General features: G+C 36.8%; 1 protein-coding gene across 7 annotated transcripts in view; it reads right to left on the reverse strand.

Annotated features, from left to right (window-relative positions):
• The window catches only part of SCAPER (S-phase cyclin A associated protein in the ER), a 549,552-nt gene that overhangs the window by 406,010 nt on the left and 116,181 nt on the right, over positions 1 to 27,361 (reverse strand). For all 7 annotated transcript variants that reach the window (XM_042988321.1, XM_042988320.1, XM_042988324.1 and 4 more), the window contains 2 exons: positions 21,783 to 21,899; positions 19,501 to 19,661 (listed from right to left, as the gene is read on the reverse strand). In XM_042988321.1, the coding sequence (XP_042844255.1) occupies positions 19,501 to 19,661; positions 21,783 to 21,899 (278 nt within the window). The remainder of the gene's footprint in view (positions 1 to 19,500; positions 19,662 to 21,782; positions 21,900 to 27,361) is intronic.

Below are 27,361 nucleotides of genomic sequence, written 5' to 3' on the forward strand. Positions count from 1 at the left end.
GAAAATGTTCTATCATTGACTGTGATTATGGTACTATATGTGTTAATATACTAACAATAGATGAATTATAAATAGATGAATTGAATGATATGAATTTTATCTTAACAAATTTGGTATAAGAATTAAAAGCAAAAAATTTAATAGGAAAAAGTAAGCTGATTTCTCAGACTTATTTCTGTAAAACTAAAAACTTACATCACTATGAAAACTACATTTTTTATGAGTATCAAGACCATACCACCAAATGATTCACTAAAGGAAAGGAATATTATTTCAAGGGAAAAAAAATACTTACAAAATACTGGTTCTTATAACTGGGAATAACTCATTATCCTATTTTTTTAAATACAATGACTGTTGGGATACCTGGATGACTCGGTCAGTTGAGTGTCTGACTCTTGGTTTTGGCTCAGGTCACGATCTCATGGTTCACGGGTCCAAGCCCCACGTCAAGCTCCACACTGACAGTGCAGAGCCTCCTTGGGATTCTCTCTCTCTTTGCCTCTCTTGGCCCCTCCCTGTGCTCACCTCTCTCTCAAAATAAATAAACATTAAAAAAATTTTAATAAAATGCAGTGACTATATTAGTACTGTATATTTTAAAATAAAAAGAAAAAAAGACCTATAACTTTTTCTTTCAAAGGTCTACACTTTGAAATCTCTAAGGGAAAACTACATTTAAATTTGTCTTGTGCTTTTTTAACTTTTTATCATGAGGATTTTAAAATACACAATATAGATAAAATAGTATTATGAACCCCATGTTACAATTATCCAGCTTCAATAATTATCAGTATTCTGCCACTCTTATTTCATATAGTTCCCCTTCCCTATTGTTTCTTCTGAAAGATTTTAAAACAAATCCTATACATCATTATCATTTCTCCTGCAAATATTCAGTATGTGTCTTTAAAAGGACTTTTTAAGAAATATAACAATATCATTATGGTAAACAATAAAATATTATTAATTAAAATTAAATTAAATTAAAATTAAATCATATCCTACCCAATCTGAGATCAATTTTCTTCCATATTTAACTTTCAAAAATTTCTCATTACATTTGTCTTTTAAATATATATATATGTGTATATACATATACGTGTATATATATATATATATATATAAATTAAAAATATATATAATCAACCTAATAAAAATCACACATACCAAAATTAAGCTTAATAAAAGAGTTTAGTTTCCAGTTAATTTAACAGGCTCACCCTTAGGAGCAGTATGATTAATAACTTCACTTTTTAAAGGAAAGAAAAACACTCCTCTTTCAAAGTTTCCTTATAGAAATACTGCTTAACACTTGGACCTACTCCATAACCAGTATGATGGCCAACACAAACACTGTCATGTAATTAAAAAAAAAAAGCAAAATGATTGAAGCAAGTCAAAGAGGAGTATATCAAAATAGAAACTATAACATAGGTCTCTTAGACTCTAAGAAATTAGCTATGAACAAATTACCTTCTTAAGGAACTTTCAATAAAAACTATATTGAAAAACCATTCCCATAATGAAGAATGCTTATTGAAAATATCAAATTATGTAATTAAAATGTCAGAGTGTCTAAACATTCAGAATAATCTTAGAAGTACACAAAATTTAAAACTGTATTTCATTATCATAGTTCTTACACCCAAGAACTTGTACATTTTTAAAAATTTTATAAATGTCATTAATAAAGTAGCACTAAATACAAATTAATATAACCAATAATTGAAAAGCACCAGATTTATTCCCATCTGACTGATGTGTTATCATTTTTGTTTATCACTATATTTAATTCACTAATATTTTGTTTATAATTTTTATATCAGTGTTTAAGAGAAAATGTTCTATTTTATAATATCCTTGCTAGGTTTTGACATTCAGGTTATGCTGGCATCATAAAACAAGCTCCATTTTTTCATTTTCAGTAAGAGTTTCTATGTGATTACTGTTATTTTTACCTTAAACATTTGGAAGAATTCATAGGTGAAGCCATCTTGACCAGGAATTTTCTTTGCAAAAAAATGTTTAATTATAGACTCACATTTAAAAAAAAATTACTAAGTTCCTTCACGTTTTTCTAATTCTCGCCATGTAAGTTTGCTTACATAGTGTTTTTCAAGAAATTTGTCAATTTCTTCTAAGTTTCTAAATTTAGTATATAATATTGTTCATCATATCCTATTATCTTCTTAATATTCATGGGATTTCTACCAATAGTCTTATGTAATACCTTGGTATTATGCTTTGTCTCCTCTTTTTTTATCAGTATTAGAAATTTTGTTAGTCTATATGAAAGATTATCTTTTGGCTCTGTTGATTTTCTCAGTTATCACCTATATCTTTTCCTTTCTTTTTATGTTCCTTGGATTTAACCTGTTCTTTTCTAACTTCTGGAGACAGGCAAAAAATGTGGATTTTAGGTTTTCTTCTTTTCTAATATATGCAATTGAGGCTAGAAATTTTTCTCAGAGCACAGCATTAACCTTAAACCCATAAGATTTTAAATATGCATTTTCATTTTCTAATTTTCATGGTGATTTCTTGTCTGACTCATGGATTATTCAGAAATATATTCCAAAATTTCAAAAATCTGAGATTTATATGGCTATCTTTTTACTTCTTTAAATCTAAATTCAAGTAGTTAACATATAGTGTAGTACTGGTTTCAAGAGGATAATTTAGTGATTCATCACTTACATATAACACCCAGCGCTCATCCCAACAAGTGCCTTCCTTAATGCCCATCACCCATTTAGCCCATCCCCCCTACCCATCTCCCCTCCAGCAACCCTCGGTTTGTTCTCTATATTTAAGTCTCTTATGGTTTGCTTCCCTCTCTGTTTTTATCTTACTTCATTTTTTTCTTCCCCTCCCCTATGTTAATCTGTTTTGTTTCTTAAATTCCATATGAGTAAAATCATAGGTCTTTCTCTAATTTATTTCACTTACTGTAATACACTCTAGTTCCATATATGTTGTTGCAAATGGCAAGATTTCATTTTTTTTGATAGCTGAGTAATATTCCGTTGTGTATATATACCACATATTTTTCATCCATCCATCAGTCACTGGACATGTGGACTCTTTCCATAATTTGGCTACTGTTGGTAGTGCTGCTATAAACATTGGGGTGCATGTGCCCCTTCAAAGCGGCATTTTTGTATCCTTTGGATAAATTCCTAGTAGTTCAATTGCTTGGGTTGTATGGTAGTTCTATCTTTAACTTTCTGAGGAAATGCCATACTGTTTTCCAGAGTAGCTAAACCAGTTTTCATTCCCACAAACAGTGCAAAAGTGTTCCCCTTTCCCTGCCTCTTCCCCAACATCTATTGTTTCCTGAGTTGTTAACTTTAGCCATTCTGACAAGTGTATTTCATTGATGATGAGTGATGTTGAGCATCTTTGCATGTGTCTGTTAGCCATCTGGATGCCTTCTTTGGAAAAGTGTCATTCATGTCTTCTGCCCATTTCTTCACTGGATTATTTATTTTTTTGGGTGTTGAGTTTGATAAGTTCTGTATAGATTTTGGATACTAACTCTTTATCTGATATGTCATTTGCAAATCTCTTCTCCCATTCCATCAGTTGTATTTTAGTTTTATTGATCATTTCCTTCAATGTGTAGAAGCCTTTTACTGATGAGGTCCCAGTAGTTCATGTTTGCTTCTGTTTCCCTTGATTCAGAAAACATGTCAAATAAGTTGCTGTGGCCAAAGTCAAAGAGATTCTTGCTTGTTTTCTCCTCTAGGATTTTGATGGTTTCCTGTCTTACATATAGGTCTTTCATTCATTTTGAGTTTACCTTTGTGTATGGTATAAGAAAGTGGTCCAGTTTCATTCTTCTGCAATTTGCTGTCCAGCTTTCCCAACACCATTTGTTGAAGTATATGGCTATCTTTTTTAATTGATTTCTAACATAATTCCGCTGTGTTCAACAAGACAAAAAGAGTTCAATCATCTCAATTTTTGAAATTTGTTTAATGGCTTTGCATGTTTCAATTTTGGTAAATGTTCCATGTGTGTTTGGATCTTTATTTGGACTTACAAGTTACTACCAGGACAAAGTAGCCTACATCAAAATTAATCCTCTTCGTGCCAAACACAGCTATGAAAGCTAGACAAACTATATAACTGAACCATTTAAAGGCACTGGAAAGCAACCAAAGTAGGCAAGATTTTAAGGAACTACAATTCTTGAGGAAAGAGAAGGACAACATGAGATCACATTCACCCTAGAATTTTTCCCTGAAGACATTTCAAATTCACAGTACAGGGAAAGTGAGTCCTAGCAGAAACCAGCAGTCCTGTCTGGCTGAAACAGATAATGGAATTCAATGAGTCTAAAACAACTGAGACCTTAAGGGCAAAAATCTTAGAGAGGGAGGAACTGCAAGAAAATGAGCCCAAAAAACCTGCATTTAATCTTCCCTTTAGAAGTCTGACAGCTACTAAGCTTTGCATATACAAGGCAAGACTCCAAGACACCCAGCAAAAAGCAGCAGCTGGGATGCTAATGAGCTAAGCAGATATTCTAGCAATTGTGGAGTGCTGAGGAATTCGGGAATGTAGTAGCCTTGGCAAACACCCCAGATTTTCAGGTAAGACCCCAAAAGGAATAAGGACAAAACTGAAACACATCAACTTTAATAAAACCTCAAACCAAACCTTAAAGGATTATGGTGTATTGCTTATACTCTATCTTCTTGCCAGAAGAAAAAAAACAACAGTACTTTTGAAAGGAGCCTCTATAATTTTAAATATACCATGTTAAACATTCACTTAAATATTATGAGGAATCAAAACAAGGGTCAAATAACTGAAAACTCCCCCAAAATATTTTTAAGGTAACATAGCCACAGGTAGTTCAGATATTTTACTTTTCAGACTCAGACTTTTCAGAATAGCTATTATTAATATATTTAAGAAAATATGGGTTAGACACACAGAACAGAGGATCGGTAAAATGTTTCTACGTTGATGCATCAAAAGGAAATAAAATGGAAAAGAATAGCATTATTTGTTAGACATATCAATTATATCAAGTTCATTAATCATATTGTTTAGATATTGTATATCTTGATTGATTTTTGTCTTCTTGTACTACCAGTCATTGAGACAGTTATGTTAAAATTTCCAAGTATGAGTCTAGATTCTTCCATTTTTTTCAATTCTGTCAGTTTTGCTCTATATGCTTTAAAGATATGTTACATATAAATTTAGAATTATTTTCCCATTCTGTTAAAATAATCTTTTAATAATGAAAAAAGATTTCTCCTTAAAATGTTTCTTGGTTACTGTATACATTTTGTCTGATACTAAAGCAATGCCACCTTTGATCTGAATGGGATATCCATAGACTATCTTTTCCCCCTTTTTTTCTGACTTTTCTATCTTCATACTGAAAGTATATCCCTTTAAGCGGATACAGTTGGGCTTTGTTTAATGCAATTGTAATCTTTGTTCTTAAATTTTAATATTTAGACCATTTACCTTTAATTTAAGAATGGATATATTTGCATTTACTTCTATCACGTTATAATTTGGTTTTCATTTGTTTCATCTGTTTTATGATTTTTTTTTCCTTTCTTGGCCTCTTTTGCATTAATCACAATGGTTTTATTAGTTGAATATTCCTTTACTCTTCTCTGTGGTTTTCTTGAATTCACAAATACATCCTTGACTTATAATATCTAACACAAGTTAGTATTTTTGTAACTTCAAAGACAATGCCAGGACCCTAGAAAATATAATCTCCATTTATTCTTCTCTTGTCTCTTGGACTATTGTCAGAAAGTCTCATCTCATATGTATTTCAAGCTTCTAAAGACATTATGTTTCACACAGTCAATACTAAATATTTAATGTACTCCACATGTTTACTCTTCTGGTGTTCTTCATTCCTTCATGCATTTCTGGGTCTGAATTTGGAATCTTTTTCCTTCAACCTACAAAAATGTCTGTAGTACTTCTTGTAGTATAATTCTACTGATTACAAATTCTCTCAATTTTTATTTGTCTTGAATTGTCTTTATTTCACCTTTACTTTTTTTGCTGGATACAGAATTCTTTCTTGTCAGTTATTTTCTTCAGCACCTGAAAGATGTCATTCCATGGTCATCTGGCTTCCATTAGGTATCAACTTACTCTTGCTCCTTCGAAAATAGGGTTAACCTTTGGACAACATTAGTTTAAACTGTGTGGGTATGCTTATACAAGGATTTCTTTTGAAAAATACAGTATAGTACTATGAGTTAATCTGTTCTTATGATCCTAATAACATTCCTTTTTGTAGCTTACTTTATTAGAAGAATACAGTATGTAACACATATACAAAATATGTGTTCATTGACTAGTTATGTTTTAAAGCTTCTAGTCAACAACAGGCTATGCATAGTTATGTCCTGGGGAAGACAAAGGTTATACATGGATTTTCAAGGGTAGTTCAAGGGTCAACTATAGTCTCTCTCTCTCACGCTCACTTTTTTTTCTTTTCTTTTTTTCTTTTTCTTTTTTTTTTTTTTTTTTTGGCTCTACTTGTAAAGATTTTCTCTTTCTTTGATTTTTAGTATTTTTACTATATTACACCTAATGAGATTTGTTTTCTGTTTTTTCTGCTTGGGAGTTCACAGTGCTTCTTAAATATGAGACTTGATGTCTTTCAACAGTTTGGGGAAATTCTTAGGGTTTATCTTTTCAAACGTTACCTTTGCACCATTCACTCTATCCCTTCATAGACTCGATTTACAGTTGTGCCTCTTATGTGCCTCTATGAACTTTCCTATTTCCTATTTCGTTTTGCTCCATTATTTAGCCTCAATATTTTCTACTACACTCTGAATTAATTCAACCCCAACTCTCCTAAATTTTAAATATCTTATTGATGTGTGCAAATACATCAGATGTTTTAAGAATTTCATTTGTCTTCCTGGATTCCTCTCTTCCGGAGAACTGGGACCATCACAAATCTGGATTGGTTGCTCCCTACAACTGGTACACAGCTATCATAGTGGCATCAGCACCATAGAGTATTACTTTGGCCTCTCTTCTGGGCTGGCTCCGTCCAGCACTGATTGGGTCCATGGAGGTAAAAAAAAATTTTTTTTGAGATCTTGCATGAAGGAAAATATCTTTGGCCTACTTTCACATTTAACAGATAATTTGAACACACTATTTTAGATTAGAAATCATTTTCCTTCAGGGGCGCCTGGGTGGCTCAGTAATTTGAGCATCTGACTCTTGATTTTGGCTCAGGTCATGATCTCAAGGTTTCTGGGATTGAGCCCTGCATCGGGCTCTGTGCTCACAGCATGGGGCCTGCTTGGGATTCTTTCTCTCCCTCTGTCTCTCTCTGCTCCCCCCCTCTGCTTGTGCTCTCTCTCTAAAAATAAATACATTAAAAAAATAGAAATCATTTTCCTTCATAATTTTGAAGACATTGTTCAATTTTCTTGTGGCTTCTAGTGATAGTTTAGCAGAAGCAATTATACTTCTACATAATTATACTATAAGAAGAAACATATCCTTCTGTTAAAGTAAATTTCCTTTAATAATTTCATAATTTCCTTTCTTTCTCTCTTTTTCTAAAACTCCTGTTACTCAAATATTGGATATTCCCATTATCTATTTTTATATAAGAAGCCCAAAACCTAGGATCTTAAAACACTAACCATATAACTTTTGAGTCAGAAATCTGAGGAGTGTTCAGTGGAGGGAGGTCTCCTCTCATCTCCACATGATGTCAGCTAGAGTGGTTCAAATATGGCCAGAATGTTCATGATGGCTTCACCAACATGCCTAAATTAAAGTCTTGGTACCATGTGTTGGTGGAGATAGCTACTTCTCCTTCTCATCACCTCTTTCTCTTCACATAGTCTCTCATTATTCAATGGCCTATCCTGGGCTTCCTTACATGGCAGCTGACTTCCACAGGAGAAAATGATAATGGTAAGCGCAAGGCCTTGTACAGGCTAGGCTGGGAACTTAACCAATCACATCAGTCACATTCTATTAATCATATGAAGTCACAGGACAAACTTAAGATTCAAGGGGAGGGGAAACAGACTCTACCACTTGACAGTGGGAGTGGCATGTATGCATAGGAATGGGAGAAACTGCTGGCACCCATATTTGCAGACAATCTACTGTAGTCCACAATCTGGCTTCAGATTTCCAAAGTCTTGTGAGACTACCAGACACTCATCCAATTACATGTCAACATCAAGACCAATTATCTCATTATCTACACTGGTTCTGGATTTGTTCCTCAGGTGTGTTTTCTCTTGATCTGCAAACCTGGTAGTTCAGTGGGAGAGAGAAGAAGGCTTGAAGTAGATGCAAGGATGAGGCACATCTAAACACTATCTTTACAGTCTTTCACTTAATCTCCTTGTTATCAATACAGCACTCCCAACTTTTGTATCTGCCTGGTATCCCTCAGTAAGATACCATCTCTTTTACGTTCTATACAGAAATAACCTCCAATGTTCTGCTGGGGTGAGGGAAATACAGTAATCCTGCTACTCATAGCTGAAGGCAAGTGGGGAGAATTTGGGATGATTAACATATAATCCCTACCTTTACCCTCACTTCCAGACATACCTGCTCTGGAATTTCCTACTCGTTTGGGAGTTCTCTGAAGCAAACTGGATTGCATTACAGTTTTGCCCACTCGCTGGGTCCAGGATTCACCTAATTCACTCAAATGTCACCACTAACATTTGAAACTAGAATATGTCTTTCTACTTTCTAACTTCCAAAAATGTGTTCATTAACTCTTCTCCTATCTATTCTCCCTTAAGTCTTATTTTTAAATTCCTTTAGGGGTGCCTAGGTGTTTCAGTTGGTTATGCATCTGACTTCAGGTCAGGTCATGATCTCATGGTTCATGAGTTCAAGCCCCACGTCAGGCTCTATGCTGACAGCTCATAGCCTGAAGCCTGCTTCCAATTCTGTCTCTCTCCTTCTGCCCCACTCTCGCTTGAGTTCTGTCTCTCTTTCAAAAATAAATAAACAGTAAATCTTTCTATATCATTTTAGTTGAGGTTAGGGAAAGAAAAAAGTAAATGTATGTGCTCTATCACCTTTAACAAAAATCATTTTTATAAGCTATCATTACAAATTTCAATACTATAAGCTACTGCTATTATAAATTACTTAAGGGAGGGAGTCAAGATGGCAGAACAGCGTGGAAGTTTTTTGTGTGTCTCGCATACATGAAATACAGCCAGACCAACGTTAAACCATCGTATACACTTACAAAACTGATCTGAGGATTAACACAACAATCTGCACAACCTGAACCACAGAATTCAGCAGGTACACAGCGGGGAGAGGTGAACGTGAGGAGAGAGAAGCCGTGGAGGGCAGGGAGGTGCTTTTGCGTGCAGAGAGAGGACGGAGATGGTGGGGAGAATATGGGAAAAGCACCCTCCCCAAAAGCAGCTGGAGAGAAAGTGGAAAATTGGAAACAGGCGCAGGGACTGAACTAAAAAGGGAGAAAGGAGAAAGGAAAGGGTTTAAATTCCATTAAGACTGCAAACAGGGGAGTGCAGAGACTGCAACTCCACAGCTCGATACCTGGCGGTGCTCTGGTGGGAAGGGTGAATCCCCAAGAGCAGAGTGGGGTGAGGGAGGTTCTCGGGCCACACAGGGAGAAGCAGTTCCACTGCTGGAAGGACATTTGGTAGAAGCTGTAAGGCAACCTGGGCCCAGCAGACCGCAGAGAATGGCCACATTTGCTGGCGCTGGAATAAGGTCGTTAAGGGTGAAGCCTGGTGCCAGATGTGTGTTGTGATATTCCATAACCCCTGAAACGTTGCTGCTACACTATCTTGCAAACTTATTCTGGGGCGGGCTAGCACCTGGCCGCAATCTCTGGGCCTCAGCAGCAGCACAGTACCCACAAACTTTCCTGGGTACAGCCGGCATTTGGCCATTGCTCGGTGAGACCCTCCCACAGAGGGGAACAACGAGTCAAAGCTGCAGTCCCTCAGAAGTAAGGGGCTGGGGAAAACAGCTGTAACTGAAACAAAACTCAGGAAAGAGGTACTACCTGGGGCTTGGTCACAGACAGTATAAAAGAGGGGAGTAGCTAAAAGCTGAAGACAAAGGACAGGTGCACAATTGCTGACTGGAGAGAACAGAGTTCTGATACTAAAGACTGGGTAGCTGGGTGACACAATTTTCACCACTCCCACACATGGGCATATGCACCTACAAGCGCCACAACAATCCACCGCAGCAGGCTACCAGCGCCACCTAGTGGAGAACAGAGCCGTTTAACTAACCCGCTCAGCCAAACTTGCTCATCAAGAACACAAGTCTCACCGCCTTTAGTTTATGGACTATAAAGAGATTCAGAATCTAACTTCTAGGGGTAAACAAAGTAATTTCAGTCATATTTCAATCTGTTAGCAGGTCCATCTATTCAATTTTCTTTCTTTTTTTCATTTCTTTTATTTTTCTTGAGAAAAAGAAAAAATTCATTTTTATTTTCAATTGTTATTAAAAATATTTTTTCAATTTTTCTACTATATTTTTTACTTTTGTGTAAGTTTTTTGAAATTCTATTTTACTTGCATCATTTTATTTTAGTCTACTTCAATGTTTTCCTTTTTTCAAATTTTCAAACAATTTCCTTTTTTTCTTTTTATCTTTTTCATTTCTTTTTCTTGAATACAGAAACAGAAAAAATTCATCTTTATTTTTCATTTTTATTGAAAATATTTTTCTTTAATTTTTTTCTACTATATTTTTTACTTTTGTGTAAATTTTTTCAAATTCTGGTTTACTTCCATCATTTCATTTTAGTCTGCTTCAGTGTATTCATTTTGTCAAATTTTCAAACGATTTCCTTTTTTCTTCTTCTTTCCCCTTTTTTCTCTAATCTATCAAGCCACTTTCAACACCCAGACCAAAACACACCTAGAATGTAGCATCATTTATTCGATTTTTTTGTGTCTGTGTTTTTAATTTTTGAATTTTAATATTTTTTCATTTTAATTTTTTTATTTTAATGTTTTCTACCTCATTGATTCCTTTTCTCCCTTCAGTGACGAAACAAAGGAATTCACCCCAAAAGAAAGAGCATGAAAAAATGACAGCCAGGGACTTAACCGACACATATACAAGCAAGATGTCTGAACCAGAATTTAGAATCACGGTAATAAGAATACTAGCTGGAGTCAAAAATAGATTAGAATCCCTTTCTGCAGAGATAAAGGAAGTAAAAACTAGTCAGGATGAAATAAAAAATGCTATAACTGAGCTGCAATCATGAATGGATGCTGCGGCAGCAAGGATGGATGAGGCAGAACAGAGAATCAGCGATATAGAGGACAAACTTATGGAGAATAACCAAGCAGAAAAAAGGAGGGAGATTAAGGCAAAAGAGCATGATTTAAGAATTAGAGAAATCAGTGACTCATTAAAAAGGAACAACCTCAGAATCATAGGGGTGCCAGAAGAAGAAGAGAGAGAAATAGGGGTAGAAGGTTTATGTGAGCAAATCAGAGCAGAAAACTTTCCTAACCTGGGGAAAGACACAGACATCAAAATCCAAGAAGCACAGAAAACTCCCATTAGATTCAACAAAAACCGACCATCAGTAAGGCATATCATAGTCAAATTCACAAAATACTCAGGCAAGGAGAGAATCATCAAAGCAGCAAGGGAAAAAAAGTCCCTAACCTACAAGGGAAGACAGATCAGGTTTGCAGCAGACCTATCCACAGAAACTTGGCAAGCCAGATAGGAGTGGCAGGATATATTCAATGTGCTGAATCAGAAAAATATGCAGCCAAGAATTCTTTATCCAGCAAGGCTGTCATTCAAAATAGGAGAGATAAAAAGTTTCCCAGAAAAACAAAAATTGAAGGAGTTTGTGACCACTAAACCAGCCCTGCCAGAAATGTTAAGGGGGACTCTCTGTGGGGAGAAAAGATTTTAAAAAAATATTTTATATATATGTGTGTGTGTGTGTGTGTGTGTGTGTGTGTATAAAATACCAAAAGCAACAAAGATTAGAAAGGACCAAAGAACACCACCAGAAACTCCAACTCTACAAGCCACATAATGGCAATAAATTCACATCTCTCAGTACTCACTCTAAATGTCAATGGACTCAATGCTCCAAACAAAAGACATAGGGTAACAGAATGGATAACAAACAAGACCCATCTATATGCTGTTTATAAGACACCCACTTTAGACCTAAAGACACCTTCATATTGAAAGTAAAGGGATGGAGAACCATCTATCATGCTAATGGTCAACACAAGAAAGCCTGAGTAGCCACACTTACATCAGACAATCTAGACTTTAAAATAAAGACTGTATCAAGAGATGAAGAGGGGCATTATATCATAATTAAGGGGTCTATCCACCAAGAAGACCTAAAAATTCTAAACATGCACCAAATGTGGAACCACCCAAATATATAAATCAATTAATCACAAACATAAACTCAATGATAGTAATACTGTAATAGTAGGAGGCTTTAACACCCCACTCACAGCAATGGACAGATCATCTAATCAAAAATCAACAAGGAAACAATGGCTTTGAATGACAAACTGGACCAGATGGACTTAACAGATATATTCAGAACATTTCATCTTAAAGCAGCAGAATATACATTCTTCTCCAGTGCACATGGAACGTTCTCCACAATACACCACATCCTGGGACACAAATCAGCCCCCAGCAAGTACAAAAAGATCGAGATCATACCGTGCATATGTTCAGATCACAATGCTATGAACCTCGAAATCAACCACAAGAAAAAATTTGGAAAGGTAACAAATACTTGGAGACTGAAGAACATCCTACTGAAGAATGAATGGGCTAACAAAGAAGTTAAAGAGGAAATTTAAAAGTATATGGAAGCCAAAGAAAATGCTAACACCACAACCCAAAACCTCTGGGACGCAGCAAAGGCAGTCATAAGAGGAAAGGATATAGCAATCCAGGTCTTCCTAAAGAAGGAAGAAAGATCTCAGACACACAACCTAACCTTACACCTTAAAGAGCTGGAAAAAGAACAGCAAATAAAACCCAAAACCAGCAGAAGACAAGAAATAATAAAGATTAGAGCAGAAATTAATGCTATCGAAACCAAAAAAACAGAACAGATCAATGAAACCAGAAGCTGGTTCTTTGAAAGAATTAACAAAACTGATAAACCACTAGCCAATTTGATCAAAAAGAAAAAGGAAAGGACCCAAATAAATAATTAAGAATGAAAGAGGAGAGATCACAACACAGCAGAAATAAAAACAATAATAAGAGAATATTATGAGAAATTATATGCCAATAAAATGGGCAATCTGGAAGAAATGGACAAATTCCTAGAAACATATACACTACCAAAACTAAAACAGGAAGAAATAGAAAATTTGGACAGTCCTATAATCAGTAAGGAAATCGAATCAATAATCAAAAATCTCCCAAAAAACAAGAGACCAGGGGCAGATGGCTTTCCAGGGGAATTCTACCAAACGTTTAAGGAAGAATTAACACCTATTCTCTTGAAGCTGTTCCAAAAAACAGAAATGGAAGGAAAACTTCCAAACTCTGTCTATGAAGCCAGCATTACCTTGATTCCAAAACCAGACAGAGACCCCACTAAAAAGGAGAACTACAGACCAATTTCCCTGATGAACATGGATGCAAAAATCCTCAACAAGATATTAACCAAGTGGATCCAACAATACATCAAAAAAATTATTCACCACGACCAAGTGGGATTTATACCCAGGATGCAGGGCTGCTTCAATATCCGCAAAACAATTAACGTGATTCGTCACATCAATAAAAGAAAGGACAAGAACCATATGATCCTCTCAAGAGATGCAGAGAAAACATTTGACAAAATACAGCATCCTTTCTTGATAAAAACCCTCAAGAAAGTAGGGATAGAAGGATCATACCTCAAGATCATAAAAGCCACATATGAACAACCCAACGCTAATATCATCCTCAATGGGGAAAAACTGAGAGCTTTCCCCCTAAGGTCAGGAACAAGACAGGGATGTCCACTCTCGCCATTGTTATTCAACATAGTATTGGAAGCCTTAGCCTCTGTAAGCAGACAACACAAAGAAATAAAAGGCATCCAAATTGGCCAGGAGGAGGTCAAACATTTGCTCTTCGCAGATGACATGATACTCTATATAGAAAACCCTGAAGATTCCACACAAAAGAAACCCTGCTAGAACTGATTCATGAATTCAGTAAAGTTGCAGGATATAAAATCAATGCACAGAAATCAGTTGCCTTCCCATACACCAACAATAAAGCAACAGAAAGAGACATCAGGGAATTGATCCCATTTACAGTTGCACCAAAAACCATAAAATACCTAGGAATAAATCTAACCAAAGAGGTGAAAAATCTACACACTGAAAACTATAGAAAGCTTATGAAAGAAATTGAAGAAGACACAAAAAAATGGAAAAAGATTCCATGCTCCTGGATAGGAAGAACAAATATTGTTAAAATGTCAATACTACCCAAAGCAATCTACATATTCAATGCAATCCCTATCAAAATAACACCAGCATTCTTCACAGAGCTAGAACAAATAATCCTAAAATTTTTATGGAACCAGAAAAGACCCCAAATAGTCAAAGCAATCTTGAAAAAGAAAACCAAAGCAGCAGGCATCACAAACCCGGACTTCAAGCTATATTACAAAGCTGTAATCATTAAGACAGTATGGTACTGGCACAAGAACACACACTCAGATCAATGGAACAGAAGAGAAAACCCAGAAATGGACCCACAAACGTATAGCCAACTAGTCTTTGACAAAGCAGGAAAGAATATTCAATGGAATAAAGACAGTCTCTTCAGCAACTGGTGCTGGGAAAACTGGATAGCGACATGCAGAAGAATGAACCTGGACCACTTTCTTACACCATACACAAAAATAAACTCAAAATGAACGAAAGACCTAAATGTAAGACAGGAAGCCATCAAAATCCTTGAGAAGGAAGCAGGCAAAAACCTCTTTGATCTTGCCCGCAGCAACTTCTTACTCAACACGTCTCCAGCGGCAAGGGAAACAAAAGCAAAAATGAACTACTGGGACCTTATCAAAATAAAAAGCTTCTGCACAGCAAAGGAAGCAATCAGCAAAACTAAAAGGCAACCAACAGAATGGGAGAAGATAGCTTCAAATGACATATCACATAAAGGGTTAGTATCCAAAATCTATAAAGAGCTTATCAAACTCAACACCCAAAAAACAAATAATCCAGTGAAGAAATGGGCAAAAGAAGTGAATAGACACTTCTCCAAAGAAGACATCCAGATGGCCAACTGACACATGAAAAAATGCTCAACATCACTCATCATCAGGGAAATACAAATCTAAACCACAATGAGATACCACCTCACACCTGTCAAAATGGCTCACATTAACAACTCAGGTAACAACAGATGTTGGTGAGGATGCGGAGAAAGAGGATCTCTTTTGCATTGTTGGTGGGAATGCAAACTGGTGCAGCCACTCTGGAAAACAATATGGAGGTTCCTCAAAAAACTAAAAATAGAACTACCCTATGACCCAGCAATTGCACTACTAGGCATTTATCCAAGGGATACAGGTGTGCTGTTTTGAAGAGACACATGCACTCCCATGTTTATAGCAGCACTATCAACAATAGCCAAACTATGGAAAGAGCCCAAATGTTCATCGATGGATGAATGGACAAAGAAGATGTGGTGTATATATATTCAATGGAGTATTATTTGGCAATCAAAAAGAATGAAATCTTGCCATTTGCAGTTACGTGGATGGAACTGGAGGGTATTATGCTAAGTGAAATTAGAGAAAGACAAAAATCATGACTTCATTCATATGAGGACTTTAAGAGACAAAACAGATGAACATAAGGGAAGGGAAACAAAAATGATATAAAAACAGGGAGAGGGACAAAACATAAGAGACTCATAAATATGGAGAATAAACAGAAGGTTACTGGAGGGGTTGTGGGAGAGGGGATAGGCTAAATGGGCAAGGGGCATTAAGGAATCTACTCCTGAAATCATTGTTGCACTACATGCTAATTTGGATGTAAATTTAAAAAAATAAAATTATTCTGTTGAGAAAAATAAAATAAAATAAAATAACCAAAAAAAAATAATTCTCATATCTCAATAAGAAAAAGACAACCCATTAAAAAACAGTGACTTGCACAGATGTTTCATCAAATAAGACATTTAAAATGGTAAACACATGAAAAGAAAAAAAATTATATGCACCATAATTCACTTTCATAAAAGTGCATCAAAACCCCAAACCCCGAGACCAAAGTAGTCAAAAACAAAATTTGCTTATATATGAACATGGATACTTTAAGCCTAGTTATAATCAAGATCTTTCATTTCATCTCAACCAAATAAGTCACACTTATATTTATGAGAGTAATCTGAGAGTAATGCTTTAAACAAAACCATCATATATGCCAATATCATGATTCTTTTAAGATATTTTTTCCAATTATGATGCAACACATTTTTCTCAGACTCTTTCACAATACAAAAACTAAACTTGATGATCCCACATTTTCCTACCTTCTCCTAGAAGAAAGAACTCATGACTACTCTCAATTTTCTACTACTACTACTACCATTACTAGTACTCAGTCTGTATAGAGAAACCAAAGGCAACATACTGGGTAAGAGTAAGAAGTATTATTTGAATAGGTCAACACACCTTACTGAGACAAAAATGGAAAAAAGAATATCCATAATGCAAAGGTGGCAATGCCTTTGCTATGTCCAATAAAACATTTCTTTCTGAACCAAGAAGCTCCAAAGGGATCTTTCACTAAAGAAAGGAGAAAGCAGTATTCTGAAGTTACTCCTTAACTTATAACACAAATTCACGATTACTTAGTATTATTCTAAAATCCAAGCCTCTATAGATACACAAAAACTTCACTCGAGGTTGGAGGAGGGGGCAGCCCAGGCACGAGTACGTCCCTGGGCCCAATGGCCTCGTGGCTGCCCTGAAGTAGCAGATAGAGTGGGAGGACCCGGTGGAGCCCTCGGCAACAGCCTGGTAGACGTAGACCTAGGGCACCTGCCTTGCCAAGGGGTTGGCTGGAGAAGTCCACCACCCTGAGCCTCTGGCCCACGTGCCTAAGGTGAGAGCATGGCCTAGAGATTGCCCACTGGCTCCTCTCTTCTCCCCTCAGCCTCTCCACATACCCGGGGTTAAAGGCAGTCAAGACAAGGCTCCAAGAGCAATGGTTTGATCTCCCACTCCTAGTGATGAATTCATCTTAGTAGTTTTAGAACAGGCCTTCCTTATGGTTTGTACTTAAAGGTTAAGGACAGTTAAAGAGAGAAATTACAGCTCACCTACTGTCAGCTTGACAGCATAATTTTTAGAAATCACAAATGAACCATGGGTTATTTCTTAAGATTAGGCCCTGAAAAACCACTTGGATGCTGCATAGCCATGTGCACACCTGAACATGAAAATGATCTTCTTCCATTTCAAGGAGATCTCCCTCTTCAACCAAATCAACAGAAGTGGCTTGAAGGAGCAGAAGGGACCCCCTACCTGACCAAACTCAGCCAAACTGAATCAATCTTTTTTCAGACAGGAGTAAAGCAGTATAAGGGTGGCCTGATCACCACTTTCTGCTCACTCTACCACTGAGCAGCTCCTTCCAGGACTGCCACCTATATGCAGGTTATGCCCTGCATAAGGGCACTGGGCTGAGACAGTGAGAGCTGAAATCCTGCCAGGCTCTACTCACCAAGCCAAGTTTATGGGTGTATGACTGTATCCACTCAGACTCCCTTTTCTAAACTGTACCAAGGCATTCTGTATGGGCTAGGGGCAGTTCTGACCATTCCACTACCATATCCAAGTCCTACCCAGGATTATATTCCTTACCTCAGATGGATTTAAGGTTCTGATGAACAGATTAGGTTTATTATACAGATGAAATATTTGACCAAAAATAAAATTAATTTCATAGGTAAAGCTCAAAATATTACTATTGATATAATTTATATGTGTGTATATATATAGTTATGTGGATATACATTTCTATATATCAGAAGTTTAGCACAACTTACTTAGTAAATGTTTAAAATTAAAAAAAAAATTCATTCTTGATGTCTAAATAAAAAGGCTTTATGAAGGAAGATCTTTTTTTTTTTTTACATTAAACAACCAGTTTTTATTTTTTATGTTCTAAGTTCAGACTACTTTCAGTTAAAAGAGAGAAGATAATGTTTGTGTTCCAAAAGAGATTCCAGTTAGATCTGATATATTTCTCATTTTCATTACTTCTCTTTCTGATTAATAAGAATCTCAATCCCAGGGGCCCCTGGGTGGCTCAGTTGGTTAAGTGTCTGGCTTTTGATCACGGCTCAGGTCACGATCTCCCGGTTCGTGAAATCAAGCCCTGAATCGAGTTCTACACTGATGGCACGAAGCCTGCTTGGGATTCTCTTTCTCCCTCTCTCTCTACTCCTTCCCCATGTGAGCGTACATGTATTCTCACTCTCTCTCTCTCTCTCAAAATAAATAAATAAAAACTTTAAAAGTAAACAGACATCTTACTCCCTAGTCCCCAGTCATCCCTCATGGTGCCTATCCTCCCCATTGTATCAACATTGATCTTCCCAAATCAAGGCTGACTCTAGTTTCTTCTTAAAATAGCTTCCCATGACCTCTGCTTCTGCACTGTATACTCTAGGTTTTGTATGATAAAGTACAAACACCACTTTTGTCAAAGTCCATGAAGGAAATTCTTATGGGATAAGCAGGTCCATGGAATAACAGTCCTTACATTTATTTGTGCCCCTTAATTATTCTGATGGCATAGAAAACAAATGTGTAAGCAAAGATAAGAATATCATTTTTAGTACTAAAACAGTATTCAAATATTAATGAAATGAAGTAGTGACACAAAAAGAGTATACTGCCTAGGGAATGAACTAGTAGTCATTTTTTTTTCTATTTAAGTCAAAAGAGTTATAAAGGATCTTACAAATGAATTAGCAAAAGAATCACTCTCTTTTGGGGTGCCTGGGTGGCTCAGTCAGTTAAGTGTCCAACTTCAGCTCAGGTCATGATCTCATGGCTCGTAAGTTGTAGCTCCACATCAAGCTCTGTGCTGACAGCTCAGAGCCTGGAGCATGCTTCGGATTCTGTGTCTCCCTCTCTAGAGTGCCCTTGCCCCACTCGCACTCAGTCTCTCTCTCTCTCCCTCAAAAATAAACACTAAAAAAAAATTTTTTTTTAAAGAATCACTCTCCTTCAAGTTTACACAGAGCAAACCTGAGATTAGAATGATCTACAAAAGATTATTTTATTATTTTAAGATAATTTCAAAGCAAATTATATCACATAAATGATACAAAAGGTAAATATGCAATACTATTAGCACCAGTTTTAAATAAAATAAGTAAAATTCCATAGCCTTCCACCTATCTACCACATAAAAAGGTTGATTCAATGTCACTTGCCATTTTTGCGGGAAGTCTTCTGCACTGTTATTGGTGGACAAGACTGGGCAGGTGATACATCTGAAGAAGCAGGGGAGCCTGTGTGATGAGCCTTTACCTTGTCAGCCCAGCTGACACCTGTGGGAGCCAGACGGGGAGCAGCTACTGTGCCAGGTGAACCCCTATGGAGAAAATTCTGCATTATTAAATCAAATGTAAAAGTTAAAATTTTTTAAACTTTAAATACATACTTAATATTATTCTGGTCTCTGTTTTATTTATTTCTGATTTTTGTTATTTCCTTCCTCTAGTAAATTTTGACTAAGTTTCTTCTTTTTCTAGTTCCTTGTGGTGTAATATTTCTTCTTTCAACCTTTTCTCTTAACACAAACATTTATAGCATAAATTTCGCTCTAACATCTGCTTTTGCTGCATCCCATAGGTTTTGGAATATTGGATTTTCTTTTTCTTTGAGACATATTTTGATTTGCCATTTGATTTCTCATTTGGCCCATTGCTTGTGCAGTAGTGTGGTATTTAATATTTACATATTAAATATTTACATTATAAAAAATAAAAAATTTGAGAAAAAATTTAAAAAGTGAAAAAAATATATATGATGAAATATTATGCAGTCAATAAAAAAGAAATGGAATACGCCTGATTAAAAAAAAAAGAACCTGAAATGTTTCCAAATAAAAAAGCAATGTAGGGGACACATGGGTACTCAGTCAGTTAAGCATCCAACTCTTGATATCGGCTCAGGTCATGATCTTACAGTGGTGACATTGAGCCCTGCATTGGGCTCCACAGTGAGCATGGAGCCTTAAGATTCTGTCCCTCCCTCTCTCTCTGTCCCTCCCCTGCTTATATACTCTCTTTCTCCCCTATATCTGAAGAAGAAAAAAAAAAAATCAGTGCAACATTTTACTCCCTACTGATTTGCTATATAAATGTCACTATCACTATTTATGTCATGTCTATTTAAATAAATTAACACATTTCAAAACTGTTTCTTTTTTTTTAATTTTTTTTTTTTTGAGAGAGAGAGAGAGAGAGAGAGAGAGCGCGCGCGCACAAGCAGGGGAGGGGCAGAGAGAGAGAGGGAGAGAGAGAATCCCAAGCAGGCTCCAGGTTCCAAGCTATCAGCACAGACCCTGACTCAGGGCTCGAACTCACAAACCACTAGATCATTACCTGAGTGAAAGCCAGGCATTTAACCGACTGAGCCACCTAGGCACCCTAAAACTGCTTGACTTTTCCCCCCAAAAGTTAAAATTTTAAATATATGCTTAATATATTTAAATTTTAATTGTGTGTGTGTGTGTGTGTGTGTGTGTGTGTGTGTGTATCCACATATATAGAGTACCATACAATAACAATTTAAGTCAAATATATTTAAAAATTTATGTTGGTCTAATACTTCATTAATTTAATATAATATATTGTATGGGAAAAGGGATGATATAAAAGCTCTCATTCATTCAGTTAAAGAAAATTTCAGTTAAATGGGGACTTTTAAAAAATATACATATATAACTTAAATATTTTATTTTGAAACTCTTATCATTTAATAATATAAATGTACACTAATTTGTCAATATATTGACATAGACACTATCAAAGAACATATTCAAAGTCCCGAAAGAAAAAGATTTTCAACCAAGAATTCTATGCACTACAAAACTATCCTTCTAAAACTAAAGGACAAATTAAGATAGTTTCAAAATAAAAACTGAGAAAAACTACTAAAGGGGGTCCTTCAGGCCAAAATGAAAGAAAAATAGACAGTAACCTGAATCCACATTAAGATATAAAGAGCACTAACAAAAGTAACTACATAGGTAATAAATACAAAAAAATATATGTCTTCTTTCTTTATAACTTTTCTTCTATTGATTTAAAATATAACTGCATAAAATAACAATTATAAAACTGCACTGATGGGATTACAGTGCATAAAGATGTAATTTCATGACAGTAACATAGTTTATGATATACATCTAGATCTTTTGTTATAAAGAAATTGCCAGTTCATGTTATGAATCATTTAGCATGAAATATGTTCATGAGTTTTAATTTTTGGATCCTAATTATATTTGAATATATTACATTTTATAAAATCTTCTAAAAGTTAAACTTTACTGGATTTTTTAAACTTTGATTCAAATAATTTCAAACATATACACAAACATATACATGGATTTTTTTAAGTGAAATACCAGTTGTATAATACTGTATTATTCACAGAAAATAATTTACTATAATGTAAGCCTTAGTAGGCTTTTTTGAGTTTGTCTCACCCAAAATTTAAACTTCTTCGAGCATTTGATGTTACACTTATTCTATCTGTTGATGGACTTGGAATCACATGACGTCCTGGAGACATCTTCTTTACTTCCCATGCCAAAGAAGTTGGTCTGTCAATTCAAGACATACAACAGATTAAATTAACAGAGAAAAAAGAAAAATTTTTCATCTTTTTTCTGGTTGTTGCTGGGTGAAAACATAATCAGGTCACAATTTTTCCCTAGAGTACTGTTTACCGGCAAGTTACCATATTACCAGGAAGGAACACAGATGACGCATGGTCCAGGATTTTCCACCCACTGCAGAACAGTAACATCTAAAATGGGCTTTGGGGTTACAAAGATATGAGATACACTACTTAGGTTTTAAAACTCTCCATATACCCAGCTAAAAACACATTAAAAAGACAATGGTATTAATTGAGCCTACTACACAACTAAACTGGTGTATGATGCCCTGGAAAACTAAGTGTGTAGAACAGAGATCAAGACAGAAAAACAGATGAGAGGGTTAAATGAAGAATACACAGGAAAATATGAAGTCTCCTTTTTCTACACGGGAGTGGGAACATAAACATTTCCCTGCTCTTTGCTGGGAAAGCTAACTTCTTCTTCACTGTTCCCCAAACCTTGACAGGATGCACAATTTTTACTAAAATGTTTTCCTAAGGCAGCATTTTCACTATCCCTAATGCCCTCAATGGGAACCTCCATAACTCCCAGAATCTCCTTCTCTCTTACTCTGCATTCAATCTAGTGGTTGCGATTTTCTTGTCACATTAAAAACTGACATTTGTTGGGCGCCTGGGTGGCTCAGTCGGTTAAGTGTCCGACTTCGGCTCAGGTCATGATCTCGCGGTCCGTGAGTTCGAGCCCCGCGTCGGGCTCTGGGTTGATGGCTCAGAGCCTGGAGCCTGCTTCCGATTCTGTGTCTCCCTCTCCCTCTGCCCCTCCCCCATTCATGCTCTGTCTCTCTCTGTCTCAAAAATAATAAAATAAACATTAAAAAAAAATTTTTTTTTTAAAAACTGACATTTGTTGTTAGAAAACAAGAAAATTCAGATAAAAGATTATCCAAATAAAGTCTAAAGCTTTTGACAATTTATTGTCAAATCACCTTTCAGAAAGGTTCTAACAAATTATAACTCAGCCAGATAAAAAGTGTCCATTTCCCTTGAACCTCCTCAACAGTATCTTATTTTAGAAATGTCAATGGCTTGGGAGAGACAGCACTGCTTGCAAAGTCTAAAATAATTATTACTTGGCACTTTACAGGAAAAGTTTGCTGACTTCTGTGCTAGAGTTTCAGTATGTGACAAGTTCATTTTCTTATACAAATTTTAGTAACAGTGTTTATTTTTTAAAAATTCATTAGCAAAATATTTGTTTTTGTATTTGTTTTGTTTATTTATTTTTATTATCACTACTAGTGAAGCTGAAATTTCTTACCACCCATTTAAATGTCTTCTTTTAGGATTTGCATATTGGTAGCTTTTGTCATTTTTTTCCAGTGGAATCTGCATCATTTTCTCCTTAATTTGAAATCATTTACTACTACTATTATTATTACTATTATGGCTACCAATCCTTTGGCACAGATGAAAGAATTATTTAAATTCGAATTTTATTTTTGGTTTTCTTTTATGTGGAAAGGCATATTTTATTTCTATTAAATCAAGCCTATTAGGGGCGCCTGGGTGGCTCAGTCGGTTAAGCGGCCGACTTTGGCTCAGGTCATGATCTCACGGTCGTGAGTTCGAGCCCCGCGTCAGGCTCTGTGCTGACAGCTCAGAGCCTGGAGCCTGCTTCAGATTCTGTGTCTCCCTCTCTCTCTGACCCTCCCCCATTCATGCTCTCTCTGTCTCAAAAATAAATAAACATTAAAAAAAAAATCAAGCCTATTAATACTTTCCTTTGTGGTTTCTGCTTTAGTCTTATAGAATTCTTACAATCCTGAACTCCTGATGATGGCAGCATAGGAGGATGCTGGGCTCACAGCGTCCTGCTGATCGCTTAGATTTCTAAGCACCTGCCTAAATAACCCAGAAAACCACCAGAAGATTACCAGAACGGACTCTCCAGAGCCAAGCATAGACAAGAGACCCATGGAAGAGGGTAGGAAGGGCAGAGAGGCAGTGCGCGCTAAGCGGACTGGGGAGGGAGCCGGGGCGGTGGAGGGGCAGACCGCCCAGTAAGGCAGAGCGCCCCTGAGTCTGCCTTGCAAAAGCAGAGGGGCCGGACTGCCTGAGTTCTAACAGCCACCGGGACTTAACATCTGGAGGGTTAAAAGTCATCAGCTCTGCTCTCAGAGAGCGGGGAGGGTGAGAGGACAACAGGAGGGAGAGTTGCTGAGCCCGGGAAGACAGAGCTCAGCTCGGTCACTGGGGAACAAAGATGCCGGCCAGCGCCATCTCCCTCACCCATCCCCCAGCCAAAATCCCAAAGGGAACCAGTTCCCGTCACCAAACTTGCTTGCAGCGCGAAAACACCTAATGTTGTGCTTTTGTGGATTCATCCCTCCAAAGGGTCTGCCTGCCTCCCTCCCTCCCGGTGCTTCAGGGCCCCTGCCGCAGGGGACCACCAACAGCAAAGCATGAGCTAAGCCTGCCCCTCCCACCCCTGTGCACCTTGCGGATTCACCCTGGCTAATACGCCAGATCCCACTGAAGCAGCACCACAAGCCTGGCAGTGTCCAAGTAGCCCAGACAGGAGCCACACCACTCCACAGTGAGTCCTGTCCCTGGGAGAGGGGAAGATAAGGTACCTACCAATCTGACTGTGGCCCCAGCGGTGGGCTGGGGACAGACACCGGGTCTGACTATAGCCCCGCCCACCAACACAAGTTACCCCAGGCAGCACAGGGGAAGTGCCCTGCAGTTCCGCCACTCCAGGGACTATCCAAAATGATGACACAGAAGAATTCTCCTCAAGAGAAACTCCAGGAAGTAGCGACAGCTAACGAATTGATCAAAAATGATTTAAGCAATATAACAGAACATGAATTTAAAATAATAGTCATAAAATTAATCACTGGGCTTGAAAAAAGTATAGAAGACAGCAGAGAATCTATTGCTACAGAGATCGAGGCTAAGAAACAGTCAGGAGGAGCTAAAAATGCTACAAATGAGCTGCAAAATAAAATGGAGGCAACCACTGCTCAGATTGAAGAGGCAGAGGAGAGAATAGGTGAATTAGAACATAAAATTATGGAAAAAGAGGAAGCTGAAAAAAGAGAGATAAAAAAAAATCCAGGAGTATGAGGGGGACAATTAGAGAACTAAGTGATGCAATGAAACACAACAATATCTGTATAATAGGGATTCCAGAGGATGAAGAGAGAGAGAGAAAGGGACTGAAGGTGTACTTGGACAAATCATAGTTGAGAACTTCCCTGATCTGGGGAAGGAAACAGGCACTGAAATCCAAGAGGCACAGAGAACTCCCTTCAGACAAAACTTGAATCAATCTTCTGCATGACATATCATAATGAAACTGGCAAAATACAAGGATAGAGAGAAAATTCTGAAAGCATCTAGGGATAAACACGCTCTAACATATAAAGGGAGACTGGTAAGACTAGTGACGGATCTATCCACTGGAACTTGGCAGGCCAGAAAGGAATGGCAGGAAATCTTCAATGTGATGAACAGAAAAATATGCAGCCAAGAATCCTTTATCCAGCAAATCTGTCATTTAGAATAGAAGGAGAGATAAAGGTCTTCCCAAACAAACAAAACCTGAAGGAATTCATCACCACTAAACCAGCCCTACAAGAGATCCTAAGGGGGATTCTGTGAGTGAAATGTCACAAGGACCACAAAGTACCAGAGACATCACTACAAGCGTGAAACCTACAGACATCACAATGACTCTAAACCCGTATCTTTCTATAATAACACTGAATGTAAATGGGCTAAATGTGCCAACCAAAAGACATAGTGTATCAGAATGGATAAAAAAAACAAGACCCATCTATTTCCTGTCTACAAGAGACTCATTTTAGACCTGAGGACACCTTCAGATTGAAAGTGAGGGGATGGAGAACTATCTATCATGCTACTGGAAGCCAAAAGAAAGCTGGAGTAGCCATACTTATATAAGACAAACTAGACTGTAAATTAAAGGCTATAACAAGAGATGAAGAAGGGCATTATATAATAATTACAGGGTCTATCCATCAGGAAGAGCTAACAGTTATAAATGTCTATGTGCCAAATACAGGAGCCCCCAAATATATAAAACAATTAATCACAAACATGAGCAACCTTATTGATAAGAATGTGGTAATTGCAGGGGACTTTAATACCCCACTTACAGGAATGAAGAGATCATGTAGACACAGGATCAATAAAGAAACAAGGGCCCTGAATGATACATTGGACCAAATGGACTTGACAGATATATTTAGAACTCTGCATCCCAAAGCAACAGAAAATACTTTCTTCTCCAGTGTACACATAAGATTCTCCAAGATAGATCACATACTGGGTCACAAAACAGCCCTTCATAAGTATGAAAGAATTGAGATCATACCATGCATACTTTCAGACCACAATGCTATGAAGCTTGAAATCAACCACAGGAAAAAGTCTAGAAAACCTCCAAAAGCATGGAGGTTAAATAACGGCCTATGAAAGAACGAATGGGTCAACCAGGCAATTAGAGAAGAAATTAAAAAATATACGGAAACAAATGAAAATGAAAATACAACAATCCAAACGCTTTGGGATGCAGCAAAGGCAGTTCTGAGAGGAAAATACATTGCAATCCAGGCCTATCTCAAGAAACAAGAAAAATCCCAAATACAAAATCTAACAGCACACCTAAAGGAAATAGAGGCAGAACAGCAAAGACACCCCAAACCCAGCAGAAGAAGAGAAATAATAAAGATCGGAGGAGAAATAAACAATATAGAATCTAAAAAAAACTAGAGCAGATCAATGCAACCAAGAGTTGGTTTTTTGAAAAAATAAACAAAATTGATACACCTCTAGCCAGGCTTCTCAAAAAGAAAAGGAAGAGGAACCAAACAGATACAATCATGAATGAAAATGGAATTATTACAACCAATCCCTCAGAAATACAAGCAATTATCAGGGAATACTGTGAAAAATTATATGCCAACAAACTGGAGAACCTGGAAGAAATGGACAAATTCCTAAGCACCCACAAATTTCCAAAACTGAAACAGGAAGAAACAGAAAGCTTGAACAGATGCATAACCAATGAAAAAATTGAATCAGTTATCAAAAATCTCTCAACAAATAAGAGTCCAGGACCAGATGGCTTCCCAGGGGAATTCTACCAGACATTTAAAGCAGAGTTAATACCTATCCTTCTCAAGCTATTCCAAAAAATAGAAAGGGAAGGAAAACTTCCAGACTCATTCTATGAAGCCAGCATTACTTTGATTCCTAAACCAGACAGAGACCCAACAAAAAAAGAGAACTACAGGCCGATATCCCTGATGAATATGGATGCAAAAATTCTCAGTAAGACACTAGCAAATCAAATTCAACAGCATATAAAAAGAATTATTCACCATGATCAAGTGGGATTCATTCCTGGGCTTT

The sequence above is a fragment of the Panthera tigris genome, chromosome B3 (genome assembly GCF_018350195.1).
Source record: "Panthera tigris isolate Pti1 chromosome B3, P.tigris_Pti1_mat1.1, whole genome shotgun sequence".
Taxonomy (NCBI): Eukaryota; Metazoa; Chordata; class Mammalia; order Carnivora; family Felidae; genus Panthera; species Panthera tigris.